General features: G+C 38.5%; 1 protein-coding gene across 1 annotated transcript in view; it reads right to left on the minus strand.

Annotated features, from left to right (window-relative positions):
- Window positions 1-371: 371 nt before the first annotated feature.
- The window catches only part of RESF1 (retroelement silencing factor 1), a 38,480-nt gene continuing 24,443 nt past the window's right edge, over window positions 372-14,408 (minus strand). The window contains exons 6-9 of the mRNA XM_054591275.1: window positions 8,139-13,138; window positions 6,774-6,857; window positions 6,507-6,608; window positions 372-1,079 (exon numbers count right to left, since the gene is read on the minus strand). Of these exons, the coding sequence (XP_054447250.1) occupies window positions 913-1,079; window positions 6,507-6,608; window positions 6,774-6,857; window positions 8,139-13,080 (5,295 nt within the window). The 5' untranslated portion in view covers window positions 13,081-13,138 and the 3' untranslated portion in view covers window positions 372-912. The remainder of the gene's footprint in view (window positions 1,080-6,506; window positions 6,609-6,773; window positions 6,858-8,138; window positions 13,139-14,408) is intronic.

A 14,408-nucleotide genomic window follows, 5' to 3' on the forward strand; every position in this document is an offset into this window, starting at 1 on the left:
TCACTCAATGTAGAATATAAAAAGGAAAGTAACAAATGAACTAAAAAAGAAATAAAAACAAATTAATACATACAGACAATAGAATGGTATTCACCTGAGGGAAAGGCAAAGTGGATAAAAGGGTCAAATACATGATACGTGAGGGAAACCACACTTTAGGCCGTGAGCATGCAATATAGATGTTGAATTATGATGTTGTACACTTGAAATTTATATAATGCTATTATCAATCAATGTTACTTCAATACATTTAATTTAAAAAATAAAAACACCTTCCTAAACTGTGTCCTGTCCTTAGAGTGGGAAATCAAACACAGGATCAATCCATTTTGATTTCAAATATTTTTTAAAAAATAAACATTTATTTCAAGTATGAAAAGTAATGTTTCAATATTACCCAAAATTCTGTTCAGTTTAACAAGTATAAAACAAGGCTTTTGACAAAGTTTACAATTAGGTATTAAAATACGTAGGAATATACTTTGACATTCACAGTGAGCACTTCTAAAAACTTAGTTTTGAAACAAAAATATAATTGCAGTCACAGCTAAAGCAAACAAGCTATTAACTGAAGACTAGTTTTCCCTCAAAATAGATGCTTAGCATTTCAAAATAAAATTTGTAAAGAATTTCTTTTAAAACAATGGTAAACTTGGCTCAATAATTTTGAAATTCAATACCTTATGGTTTCCTTAACAAATGCCATCAACTTCTTGTCTGCTACCCCACAAATAAGTTTCTTAAGCCATTTTAAGTAATTTCAATGATATACATAATCTAAATTGTAACCAAACTCTTACCAATTAATTTTATCGTAGCGATTCTGTATGTTTCCAGCAAAATATTCCCAACAGAAAATGACAACAATTTTCTCATGGCAATTACAGGACCATCAGAATTAAAGTCTCTAAATTATTTTAAAGGGCTGCTACCAAGGCTTCTGCTCCTCTTCTCCAGGTACATCTTTTTGTAGGTTTGAAACATTGCTTTTGAATCCTTTACTTGGTTTTGTAGTGTCTCAAATCCATCTGCACTGAAGGTTCTCTTGGCGTTTCTTGAATTACCCAAATCATTATCATCTAAGGAAACAGAAATTTCATTTATTTATTAGTCTCTTAATGTTTGTGACCAATATACAGACTACCAAAATTAGAAACAATGCATTCTTTGGAATAAATTAGGACAAAAGTTTGACAAACTACAGCGTTTTCCAATCAAATTATGAATTACACATGGTACATCTCGCCTGTCCTTTGGGGCTCTTTTGCTCTAATTTCTTCATCAATAAAAATTTCATTTATCACTTGGACATTATGTGGCCTCAACAGCAATCGGAACTACCAATATGAGGGGCACAAATGACAGTTCCAAATAGTCAATCGATAACTTTAAAATTATGGCCTTGTTACGTATTCCAAGACATGCCTGTAGTTTTCATTAGACTGTCTCAGTGCTGCATTAGACTACCCCTTTTTCTGACAGGCCCAGCTTTTACACACTTCAGTGGATTTCTAGACGTGCCTCTTTGACTTACTTTCCCCAATTCAGAATGCCCATGCCTTTCATTCCTGCTCTAGCCATTCCTTTCTGGATGCTAGTTGTATTATTTTTTTTATTTCTGCCTGGGTGGGTCGAATATCCTGGCCTTTTTTCAAATTCTTCTGCACCCTCATTTTTTTCATGACACCAGTATTGCTGAAGCCTGAGGTATACCTGAGTTGCTTTTCACTGGATCCCGTTACTTCCTCTTCTACCTTATCCCAGGACTGACACTTGTAAATTGATCTGTCTACACCCCAAACTTAGCTACCAAATTGAGGAGCTGACTTAAAATGTTCCTTTATAGTACTGTAATAGCTATTTGGGAGTCCTGACGTTTTTGTCTCACTTTATACAGGTTCATTCTCTTCACTTTGGTGGTTCATCTTCCCCTTTTCTGAGTCTCATCAGATCTCGACAGAGATCCTCAAGTTGTATAACTGGGCCTCCCCTCGTGAAACTCACTGTGATAAGATTGTTAGAAACTCACTGTGGTAAGATTGTTAAAAGGAAATAGATCCTTGTTTCCCTCTCCATAGCATGACAGAAAAATAGTGAAGAACCTGTCTTCCCACATCTGTACAGCTGCAAATCTCATTGTGCATGTTAATTGGTTTTTGCTCCCCCCACCCCATCATGATTCTCATAACCCATCTTCACTATTTACTGCTTATGGTGTTAGTGGCTGTTTTTAATGCCTGTCGTTTATCTCATGCTTATACCTGTGCATGCGTCCGAGTGTTTTCAAAGTAACTCAGATACTCGCCTGCTCTTTGTGGTGGGATTTCTCTCCTGTGTCTATGGCTCTTTCCTGCTTCCATCTGCATGCCCATTTCCATCTAATTTCTAATCTCTTGTGTTCCAACTTTAGTTTTCTTTTTATTCTCAGATCTCATTTTCCTGTTTAACTAAGACTGCATGTCTCCTCCTTTGATTCACCTTAAGTTTTTTCCTATACACATTTTCAATCTGTTATGACTCAATTTCTACATGTGTTTTCAGGTATCTTCTCAACTTATCTTTCCTGTTTTGAAAATGTGCTTCTCCTTGCTAGTCATGGTCAAATTGTTTTTCTCCACTTTCAAGTGACTCTAAACACTTATCTTGATGTATTCAATTAACCAAAACTTAAAACTCCCAATCCCTAGCTTCTAATTCTCAATGCAAAACACTCAAAATAAACTATATTCATTCCACTAATTAAACTGTCAAACTCTGGTTTTTATGGTTGGTCCTGACCCCAAATCCCTACTGTACCTCCTCTGCCCCAGCCAAAAAAGCCCCACTGACTAGGAGCATCAGTATTTCATCCATCAGAACTACTGAATTCCACATTTAATGAATGTCAAGAGAGGGAACCCAGTTCAAGGCCCTAACATTCAGTTACTAAGCCATGTAACTTTAGTCAAAGGATATAGCCTGGCACTGATCAAACAGGACCATGCCTGTCTACTTGATTTTGAAAATCAAGATAACTATCAAATTAATTATCTTGCCAATCACTAATCCAGCAGTTGATAAACAGGGTATGGCCTGCAGAGTAAGCCCAATCTCTAGCCAGTTTTGGTAAATAGAGTTTAATTGCAATATAGCCCATTTTCATTCATTATTCTATGGCCATTTTCTCATTACAAGGTGAAAGTTAGGCTGTTTGGGAGAGACTTCACAATCTGTGAAAACTAGTATCTACTATGGAGTCCCACACAAAAAGTATGCCTCCCCTCATCTAATTGTTTTGTTAGGAAATAGATTACTGTTTCCCTCCCCAGAGCATGACAGAGAATATAGAATGTCTTCTGCCATTCATACACATACTGATTCTTTTTTTTTTTTTTTTGCAGGATACAGAGAGCTAACTCAAAGTCCAGTACAAAATGGCAAAACTGCCTTCTACAACATGAGCAGAAAGCCTGTAGAGAAGACAGTTGTTATAAAATCATTTTAATTCCCCCCACATTATAAGCCATCTGGTGGGAAGTGGACTGTGCCATGCTCCACGTTACAATACTCAGCCTGTAGTTGCTGTTATCAAAATATACATGTGTGTCACCATAAAAAAACTGTGTTTGGTGCCTCTCATGTCTTACAAAAGGTATAAAAAATGTAAATATTTAGACCTGGTTGGAGTGGCTCAGTGGATTGAGTACTAGCCTGTGAACCAAAAGGTCATAGGTTGGATTCCCAGGGCACATGCCTGGGTTGCAGGCCAGGTCCTTGGTTGGGGGCGTGAGAGGCAGCCAACTGGTGTTTCTCTCACATGGATGTTTCCTTCCCTCTCCCTCTCCCTCCCTCTGAAAATAAATATTTTTAAACAATTATAAGTATTTATACCCATGTCCCTATGCAGATGTGAAAGCGCAGGGGTCCAGACCCTAAGGAGAGGGGCCAGGCTGGCCAGCACAAGATCTGTGCACAAGGAAGGTGTTTGGACCCCTGAGTGTAGGACTACACAAGGTTAAGGAGACAGTAAAGCCTTGAGGGCTGTTATCCTATCTTTAGAGATCCCAGCACTAAGCGGGGGGTAGAGGAGAGAGAAAGGAAGGAAAGAAAAGGAAGGAAGGAGGGATGGAAGGAAGAAAGGGAGGGAGGGAACAAATTTTGGTCCAAAATTTGTAGGATAAAAGAAACCCTGAAAGTTTAAGAGCCTTTATCCTTCCAGACAGCTCAGGTAGGGATAGGGCCATCTGGGGGGTCTCTGGCCTCGGGCTTTCTGGGAAGGACCCAGCTTCCTCGGTGGCCCTCACTGAAACTGCCCTGCAAACTAGATCCTGACCTGAAACTTAATTACAAGGAATAAAATTTTAAAAAATATTGTATACCAGGTCATATAGGGAGGAAATTTAGATTACACTCCTGACATTTTTATATCATCTTGCTGTATAAAAGGTTACTTTTAAAATTTTCTTTTGCATATGAGTGAAAATTAGAATAGTTGGTTAAGTGGAAATGTTGTTAGGCTCAGATGTCCGCTACTCCATCAAAGCACAATACAAAGATTTATAATGAAACAGACTCCAAGCTGAACAACTGCCAGGCACACACCCTCGGGGATCTGGGCCCAGGAGGAGCACCTTGAGCTAGGGGTGGTGGGAATCATACTTGATTAAATGGAGGATTGGGATGTCAGCATGCCCTGCAGCTGGCAGCCTCCTGATATGACAGACACATGATCCCCACAGGACGCTGTGCCCTTGGTCCCCAAACCCCTATGCATTTGCTACCATAGAAGGCCCTGCCAGAACAGTCAGTTTTAAGGCACAACAAAGCCAAGTGGAGGTTTGGGAACACGCATCCCACAGCATGTAGAAGGCACACTGTCCACAAGTTACCAAGAGCCTGAGGCTGGCACTTCACTTCCCAAAGGTGAGCAAAGTGAATTAGATTTAATTTTTTTTATAAAAAAGGTAAACTGATTTCTCTTTTAAAAAAAATAAAAATAAAATATCTGATCTTTTTAAAGTTACTTCAGCTGCTTTAAAAGTGGATATTTCTGAAATGATGTAAGTTATTGTCAGGACTGCCCGGCAGGCTGGCTGGTGGTGGAGCCTAGATGGTAGACTTGGAGAAGGACACCCACAGGTGGCGGTTCTTGTTCAGGTTGCGGTTGTGCAGGAAGATGAGCCCCTGGATGGCCTCTTCCACTGGATCAGCAACATCTTGCAGTTCTTTAGGAATTTGAATCCTTTGTCAATTTTAGCACTGCTGGAGAAGAGGATTTTGAAGTTGCCCTTGGACAAGGAGGACGGTATGTTGGGAGAGGCTGAGGGTGTGAAGATGTTCTGATGTTCTTGGAGCCTGGCTTCTTGAACCGGTGAAGGGGTGAGCTGTCAGTCCTTGCTGAGGTCTTGGCCCCCCTGGCCCTTGCAGGGCAGCTGAATGTTCTGGGGCTTGGACAGTGTGATGTGCAGCAGCTTCCTGTAGAGCTTGTGCCTGTCGAGGTGGCTCATGGCTAGCTGGGCCTGGCTCCCACCTGCCATCTGTGCCAGGTTGTTCTACTTATTGAACAAAATCTTCACCTGCTGCACATCGCCATGCATGCCAAAATGAATAAAGAGGCTTTGGGGTGTGACTTTTTTGGGATTGAGGTTGCTGGCCAACAAGACAGAATTTCCAGCTCCTGCCAGGCCTAGAATGGTGATCCAGTCTGCTGTTGCAGGTCCGGTTCCACCTCCAACTGGGTGTGATGGCCATAGGGGCCAGGGACCCTTGCACATTGGGAACAGAGAGGCCTGCAGCTTGAGGAATGGCAAAGGAGGGAGGGATACCAGCTCCTACATACAGAGGGTTGGACATTATGCCAGGTACACCAAAGGGCATGGTCATGGTCTGGTCCAGCAAGGGCTGGCTGGAGGGCAGGTCAGGACAAGTGTAGTCTCGTGCCTTGTTGTTATTGTACTTGATGTTGAGGCTGGTATGCTTGGAAAAGTGGATGCGGAGTGTACAAACATAGATGTTCTGCCCATTCAGCAACAGCCTGGCCTGCTTGGCACTCACGGTTTCAGCATATTGCAGCAATGCCTGGAATTGGTTGCTCTTGGTAAAAGTGATGATTTTCAGAACTGTGCCATACTTGGAAAAGATCTGGTGAAGTATGTCCAGGGTGACCGGGTAGAAGAGGTTCTCTAGGATGATCCTGAGCACTGGGCTCTGGCCAGCTATCGCCATCTTGACATCCACAGCAGCAGCCAAGGCAACCAGAGCCTGATTCCCTGACTCAACTGAGTTCAGGGCCTGCACAGGTACCTGGACCTGCGCCTGGTGAGGTGAGTTGTAGGTCTTGAGCTCGTGGTTAGAGAACTCGATGTTGATGGGCTGGCCACAAAGTGTGGGTGTCACCGAAGTGTAGTAGTTCATCATGGTTTTGGCTGCCTCCTTTGCGTTCATCTCAATGAAGGCCTGCTCTCTCCCTTTCAGCATCAGGATGTTGGTGACCTTCCCAAAGGGCAGTGCCAGGGAAATGACCTCACCCTCAGTGACATCATTGGGGAGCTTCCAGATACGGACCACTCTGGAGGGCACACCTGCAATTCCGTTGTCGCCTTTGAACTTCTTGCTGTCATTTCCATTTGCTGAGGAGGCCGAGTTGGATCTGTTAGTAACAGTCAGAGAAAAGCCTGCCCGATACCCACTTTGTACCACCTGCAGTGTACAATAGTTTTATAAATATAATCAAGCTTATATATTAAACAGAGTAACAGAGAAGTAAAGAAAAATTACATATATGATAATTTTACCTATTTCTTGATTTGCTTCTGGAATCCTTTTCTCCTCAGGTGCACCTTTTATCCAGTCTTCTTTTGTGCTTTTTATTCCTGTAACTATTTAAATATTCATTTTCAGATCTCTAGATATTCTATTCACCACTTTTCGTACTACAACTAAGGAAAACCAGGTAGCCTTAAAATAGATTTTAGAAAATATTAATATAGTCACATAACACCAAAAGGGCTCAGGAAAATGTTATTTCCCTTTTAAAATGCCTTATTTACCTTACATTTGAAAAAATGAGTTGCTTTAAAAGTTTACCTTCACTATGTATTTACTTTTCTCCCACTTGGGCTGCACACCAACACCTTCCAAAGTATTGAAGGGCACATGACAGAAAATGTTGTTCACACTTCCCCAATACACTTTCAGTGTTCCCATTACATCAATGCCTCAAATTCTAAGGATCTAGTTAAGAGCACCAAGTGAAAGCATCAATACTTTACAAAGTATATTTTATACTCTTTTTAATCACATATCCCTTTCACCTTCCAAGAAAATGTACTTTATTTACACTGCAATTTTATGTACCATAACAGTTACTGTCTAAAAAGCACAGGAAAAATACAGATTTTCACTCAAATCCTTTAGCTTTTCAATCTGGGTCTCTGAGCACAATGTTTTATATATAATAACCACAACCCCTAAATGTTTCCTTACTACAAAAATAATTAACTATTTTCCTCCTTTCCTCCTATCCTAGCATTGAGAATTCTATCAACGAGCTAACCAGTAGTCATGTTTGCCACTTTGGTTTTGGTGAGTTAACACTGGATAATACAGCTTCCGTGGTCCTGCCTTTCATGAGTAGACTGGACATCACCACTTAAACTTTAGGGTAACAGTCAACAAGTGCCTCAAAGATGGTAAAAGTTTGAATATTTATACAAAGGATAAAAAGATCACTAATAATCATCTGAATTAATACACTAATAACATGCTAATAATACATCTGAAATTCACAGGGCAAGGAAATTTCAACTCCGCAGGGGACTCAACAAAAGTAAGATCCTTGAAATAACATACACATTTCTAACTTAAAACAATGTTTTTCCAGAGTATAGGATTCTTGGTACAAAAGGAAATTTTTGTATTTGGCAGACCTTACAATTTTATATGCCTCAACATTCATAGAAATTTAGTACAACTTACAATAAGGGGAAGATAAACCTTAAACAGCTATTACCAAATGAATTATTGATTTACTGAGAAAAACAAATACCAAATATGCATTCATTCTTTCCTCACTACACAGATGGCATTAATGGTGCTAGCCCATTTTTTAACCTAGTGCTTTACAATTCTGTAAAGACCATCAAAAAATCATACTGGACCTTGCACAGGGGCTTGATCCTTCCTAGGACAAGGCTGCTGATCCTTCTGTTCTTCAACGGAGTTTGTACTCTTATTAATCAGTCCATCTGGACATAATTTAAACTCCAGCATGCTTTGTTTTTCAGTGGTATCTTTCTCAGGTAATGGGCTCTTAGGTTTATCTTCCAATCTCTTTTCTTTATTCAACTTCTTGGGTAAACTGTCTAATTTTGTGAGACAAATGCTCTCACGTTCAGTGCATTTAAAGGCAACTCTGTTCAGATATTGTTTCCTTTGCTCCTTTGCTTGAGCTGACATCTGGCTGAGTTCAACTCCATTGTTAACATTGCTTAGATTTGTGTCTAAACTGGTTTTATCAATCCACATTTTATCAGGTTGCTTTCCACCGACTGTTTCTTTAACATTTTCTGAAAGGCAGGTTTTAGACCCCTCAGGATGGTAGGTTTTGATGTTTTTGTCATGGCTTGTACATAATGATTCTTTTGAAGTTTGTACACTGCTGTTTCTCTCATTTGATTTCCCACAACTTCCTACTTGCACAGAAACTTTACTGGCCTTCATGTATTGAAAATCGCCTAGTATATTTCTCCCACAGTTTTTCTTTGATGCTTTGATACCCATTGTTTCTTTATGTTTCTGTCTTTGTAAATACTCCTGTGATAGAACTCTATTATTTTTAGATGTACTATCCTTAGAGCCTGAGGACTTAACATTTGATATACTCTTTTCTTTGACTTTGGCTCTTTCATCTCGGTTTGACAGAAAATTACATATTTTAAATATACTACCTCCATTTTTATTCTGCTCTTGTTTATTATACTTTATCCTTTTAGTATCTGAATCAAGTATGCTCCCTTCCCCTAACTTCCTTTTTTCTGAAACTTTGAGTTCAGAGTCACCTGCTTTCAATTTTCTCTTTTCTGGCAATATTGGTTGTACCAAAGAACCATTCTTCCTATGTAGATCTTTATTTTTATTTGCCAAGAAACTTGTCTTTGCTTTTAGTGGATGTGAGTTTTGTGTTATGAGCTTCCTCTGCAAACTCTCTTGAGAAAATTTTATTTTATTACTAGAGTGGAAAGTTACCTCATGAAATTTCAGTTTTTCTTTCTTTTTATAACACTGTAAGGAATCCAGTTTTTTTGGTAATTCTTGTTGTGTCCTTAGTGAGCTGTTTTTTGTTTTGGAGGTCCCTTTCATATCCTTGCCCTGTTCTATTTCAGGAAAATCGTTTTTCCCATCTGGAAAAGTCAGAGCAATCTTCGGGTGGTTAATTGGAGGATTATTATATCCTATAGGAACATCTCTATCAGAGGTACTCTCTTCTTGCTTACAACTGCTGGTCCCCAAAGAACACTGATCTTTCCCTTTGTCTACCTTTGAAGTTGAGTCCTTGATGGAATCACACTGGCACTGGGGTACTCCTTCATATTCCATAGCAAGCCATCCCAATGCACAGCAACGGACATCATCTTTCTCTGAATCCATTACAGAATTACAACCTTCTCCACCTGTAGGTTCTTGTTGGGCACACTGGCTGCCTTCTTTTGTGATAGGATTTTGTTTCTGAGATTCTGTCAATGTGTCTTCCTCACAGGGTTGATCATTCTGTTCAGGAAATAATTCTTTCATTTGCTCTGAGTTTAATATTGTAATTTTAATTTGGTCTCTTGAGTCTTTGGAATCACAGCTGGTTTTATCACAAGGCTTATCTTTTGAGATTTGGTCTGTTATTTGTTGTGCCACATAACTTTCACGTGTGAGCACTGCTTCAATACCATAGGGAAATTCTTTTAAAAGTTCTGACAGCTGATCATGTGGATATAGGGTGGATGTTTTATCATTGAGAATCTCATTTCTTGCAGGATCCTTGGCAGTGTAATTGCAGGACACATCAATTTCCTGAGCATTGTTACTCTCCTGCTGAACAGCAGCTAATGAACATGAGTCTATAGCTGTGAATTCTTTTTTAGTGATATGCTCCAAATCGACTTTCTCTATTTCACTCTTTGCGTTAACATTCTTCAAAAATGATTCTGGAGGTTGCAGTGACTTTGACTGATCAGGTATTTTAGGTATTTTATGTGAAACATCCATGCACTGTACAAAGTTTTCTTTTTGAAAATGAAAGTCTTTCTTTTCTGTGATGTCTAATGGTTCTTTTTGTTGTCTACTACTAATCACTTGGAGATTGAGCAGAGGAGATTTCTGTGGCTCAACCTTTTTCACAGGTGAATTGAATATCTCTGCTATTTGGGAATTGTAAGATGTATCACCTTCAACAAGAGAACATATATTGTCAATCTGTAACAAATCACTACTTACAATATCACTGTCCCTTGATTTAGACAAGGCTTGCTGATCACTTACAGTAAAGTGAATACCTGGTTCTGACATATGTTTTCCTTGACTGATATTAGGTGTACCTTCTGAGTTACCATTAGTTGATGCACTTTGTTTTTCCTTCTGAATTAGTGGGAAATTCTTGGTGTTTGTTGATGTACTTGGAACCGGTTCATTAACTTTCAAAGCAGCACTAACTCTTGTATTTTCTGCCAACTGATTCTGTAAGCTACAAACACTGCCTTCTTTAATAACTGGATATATTGTTTCAGGTAAAGCTTCTGATGTTACTCCTTTGACAGGAAATGTTTTGACATCTGAAAGAATTAGAGGGGACACTACAGCAATCTGCAGTTCTGTTCCCTTGGAAATAGTTGCACCTGAAGAATCATAATTCTGTACTATCATTGGCAGAGTTGTTACTTGTGAGTTTACTATCTTACTCTGAGAATTTCCCACAACTGAAAATGGACTCTTATCACAGATTTCCACAGGCTTTGAAATTCCAACTGCTGTTCTGTTTATTGCTGACTCATTACACTGTTTTTTTTCTGTAGGTTCTGAAGGTTGCTTTTTCCACAGAGAAAGACACGTTGCTAGTAATTCCATAGAACAGTGGCTGTCACTTTTAGAAGTTAATCCATTTGTTGACGATTTATTCTCAAAGCAAAAAGAACTGTCTGAAATCTTGGCATCTTTATTGCAAGTACTTGGAGTTTCCATGTTTTTCAAGTTCAGATAGTTACCAGTGATTTGGGTATTGGGATTCATTTCAAAACTATATGGTTTTGAATCCTGAATAGTTTCACAACCATCTTTTAATAATTTTTTCCCAATTTTATCTCCATGTGCAAGGAGACTGAGAAGTAGTCTATTTTTATTTAGATACTTTGAAGCATATTCCTCAAAGGCCACAGACTGAGGAACAGAAATTGTTTCAGAATTTGTTTTGACATTTTCTTCAACATTAACTAAATTTCCTGATGAAAACAGGGTGTTATTTAATGTTGCATGGGTAGTCTCAACAGTTGATGTCTTTAAACAAGTTGTAACTTTCAAATCATGTGACTGATCTGGCACTGGCACCTTTTCTGAACACACAGAATTTATTAAAACGGAATTGGCCTGGTTAATATTTCTGCAATTCATGTCCAACGTACTGTGTGTTCTACTTGTTTCTTCTGTAGTTTCCATTATTGTTGGTTGTTTATCCTCTGCAGTTTCTGGAGTGACTAGAGTTATCTGTTGTCCAGACTGGATTTTGGCAGTTTGTTTCAGAGACAGTTCAGAGTTTTGAGCTGATTCTCTGTAAGAGTTATTAGCTGCTTTAATACAACCTGCTGCCATCAAAACATTTTTATCAATTTTAACTTTCCTTGCCAGTTCAGAAAATTTCTTTTTCATTTCTACTAGTGTTTTAATATCCCTCACTAACTTTTCTTTTGTGGCACTTGTGTCCAGTGCTTGATTTGAAGTTAGATTGCAAGAATCTACTCTTTCTTCTTGATTATTTTGAGCAAGAATCTGAACACTATCCACGGGAAATCTAATGGGGTCATTAAAAGGCTGACTGACATTAGTATTTACTTTCAAGTTACAGAAATTTCCAATCGTGCTGACACTTTCATTAATGTTTTGCTGTTGAAAGTCTCTGCAAAAGGCATTCCTTATTTCAGGTAACTGTGCTTCTTGACTCTGAGGAATAACATTCCGAGTATTTTGGAAAGGCTGGCTTGCATATCTACAGTCATAAGGAGGAGGAGGAGGTCTTTTGTCAATCTGAGTAACTGCATATTGATAGGACTGTACAGTTGCAGGCTGCTTTGAGTGTAAATTCAGTGCAGAATTTAGAGAAAGACTATTTTTAGCTTGTATTGATGTAGGTGGCATAGGATTTTGTTTCTGGAGAGTAGGATTTTGCAAAAAGCTTCGTGGTGCGTAAGTGTATTGCCTTGGAAGTGGTCTGTAATCTGGATAAGTTAGTCCACTGGCTGTATACGGTTGTGCCCAGTCACCCTGTCGCTCTGATAAAGATGAGTTAATTCTCTGGTTTCCTTGATAAGTTACAGGAACTCTTATAGAATTAGAAGGGATCATCTGTACTTGCATAGAATAGGTAGTATCTGATGTTACAAATTGATTCTGTACTACATTTACATTGGGTATATTGGTTCTAAACCCAGTTTGTTGAGATACAGTCGTTCCTGTATGAGAAAACATAGAATTCCTCACTGGTGAGTCCAACCATGTATTTTGTGTAACTCCTGAAGACATTTGCACACTGTGATTAAGTTGTGTAGGTCCTTTCATATTTGCATATGTTATTCTTTCTACTGAATTTTGTGAGGCCACAATTGTCCCACTATGCATATCAGACACTGAGATTTGTTGAGGAGTTTTATAATTTCTGATGTTGTGCAGTGGCTGTGAAACTGGATTTGAATTACTGAGAAACATGCATGCTGGTTGGTTATTTCCAGGAGAGTTTAAAGACCCTTGAGATGGTGTGTTTATTAAAGTCGTCTCCAAAAAAGATGACTGGGTTTTAGGATACAACGGTGGTACGGTGACACTCTCTGGTTTTGCATTCCAGTTCATTGTTGATTTGATGTAGTAGAGGTGTATTAAAAGTCAGTTTTTTTGAATGAGAGGAAATCTGTAGGAAATAAAGACCTTTTATTATAAAACTGTTTTGCCCGGACAAAATTTCTTTAAAAATTAGTTTACCTTAATATCAATGTTGACTACATCTATCAAAATTCCTAATACTTCAGACTAGGCAAATCCTCATCTTTAATTTGGGAAAGTGGAATAGTAAAGAAGGATGCAACAATACATTAAGGCAAAGGTCAGTAATATTTCTAGGATGTTTAACAGGAACTCATTCCACAAAATACAGTTAAGATTTTCTTTGTTACACTTAAGTGGTGATTACTTTCTGCATTTATTTTAAGTAGCTCTTTATTCTATGTAACCCATGTTTACTATTAAAAAGATTTAAAATGCTACTGTCTATCCCTTGTGGCTATACTCCCTAAGGGGATGTCAACTATTAACACCTTTCAGAAAATTTCTATACATAAAAAACACTAATAGAAAAATAAAACATCATCTGTTAAACAAATGGAATCCTACCAAACACAGTCTATACTTTGCCTGATTTTCATCACTATACCTAAGATATCTTATTATTTCACTAGATATATTATCTACCTCACTGTGTGCAAAACATTCTACTTTATGGGTATATTACCGTTCAACTAATCCAGTATCAACCGATTACAGACATGCCTGGTATATTGATTGTGTTTTGCTTTAGTGCTTTACAAGTTGAAGGCAAGAGTCTCCACCAGCAAAAAAAAAGATTGTAATTCCCTTAATTGTTACACTCACTTTATTATAGCGGTCTAGAATTGAACCCACAGTATCTTTGAGGTATGACTATATTTGGTTTTCTTAGGTTTTTTTCCACTTACGAACTTACTACACTAAGCCTTCTTGTATTTATGCTTTCATATGTCTGCTAAATGTTTCTGAATTTCCTAGAACTAAAATCTAGGTGTTAAAGGGCATTGAAATTATTTTCATAAACACTAAAAGAACTGCCTTACAAAAAGGTTGAAATAAATTACATCCTCATCAAGTATAACAATGGACAAATCCATAACTATAGTAAATGATAGAGGAAAGACAGGTTAAAATAAAAGTAAACAAGCATGGCTTAGGCCCTGGCCAGGTAGCTTAGTAGATTAGGGCATCGTCCACATACACCAAGATTAGGGGGTTGATCCCAGGTCAGGGCACATACTAGAATCAACCACTGAATGCATGGATAGGTGAAGGAGCAAATTCATATTTCTTTTGCCCTGAAGTTAATACATGGCCATGTGGCTCAGTTGGCTGGAGCATCGTTCCGTACACCAAAA

The sequence above is a fragment of the Pteronotus mesoamericanus genome, unplaced genomic scaffold (assembly GCF_021234165.1).
Source record: "Pteronotus mesoamericanus isolate MK-2021 breed Mesoamerican mustached bat unplaced genomic scaffold, CSHL_Meso_final scaffold_21, whole genome shotgun sequence".
Taxonomy (NCBI): domain Eukaryota; kingdom Metazoa; phylum Chordata; class Mammalia; order Chiroptera; family Mormoopidae; genus Pteronotus; species Pteronotus mesoamericanus.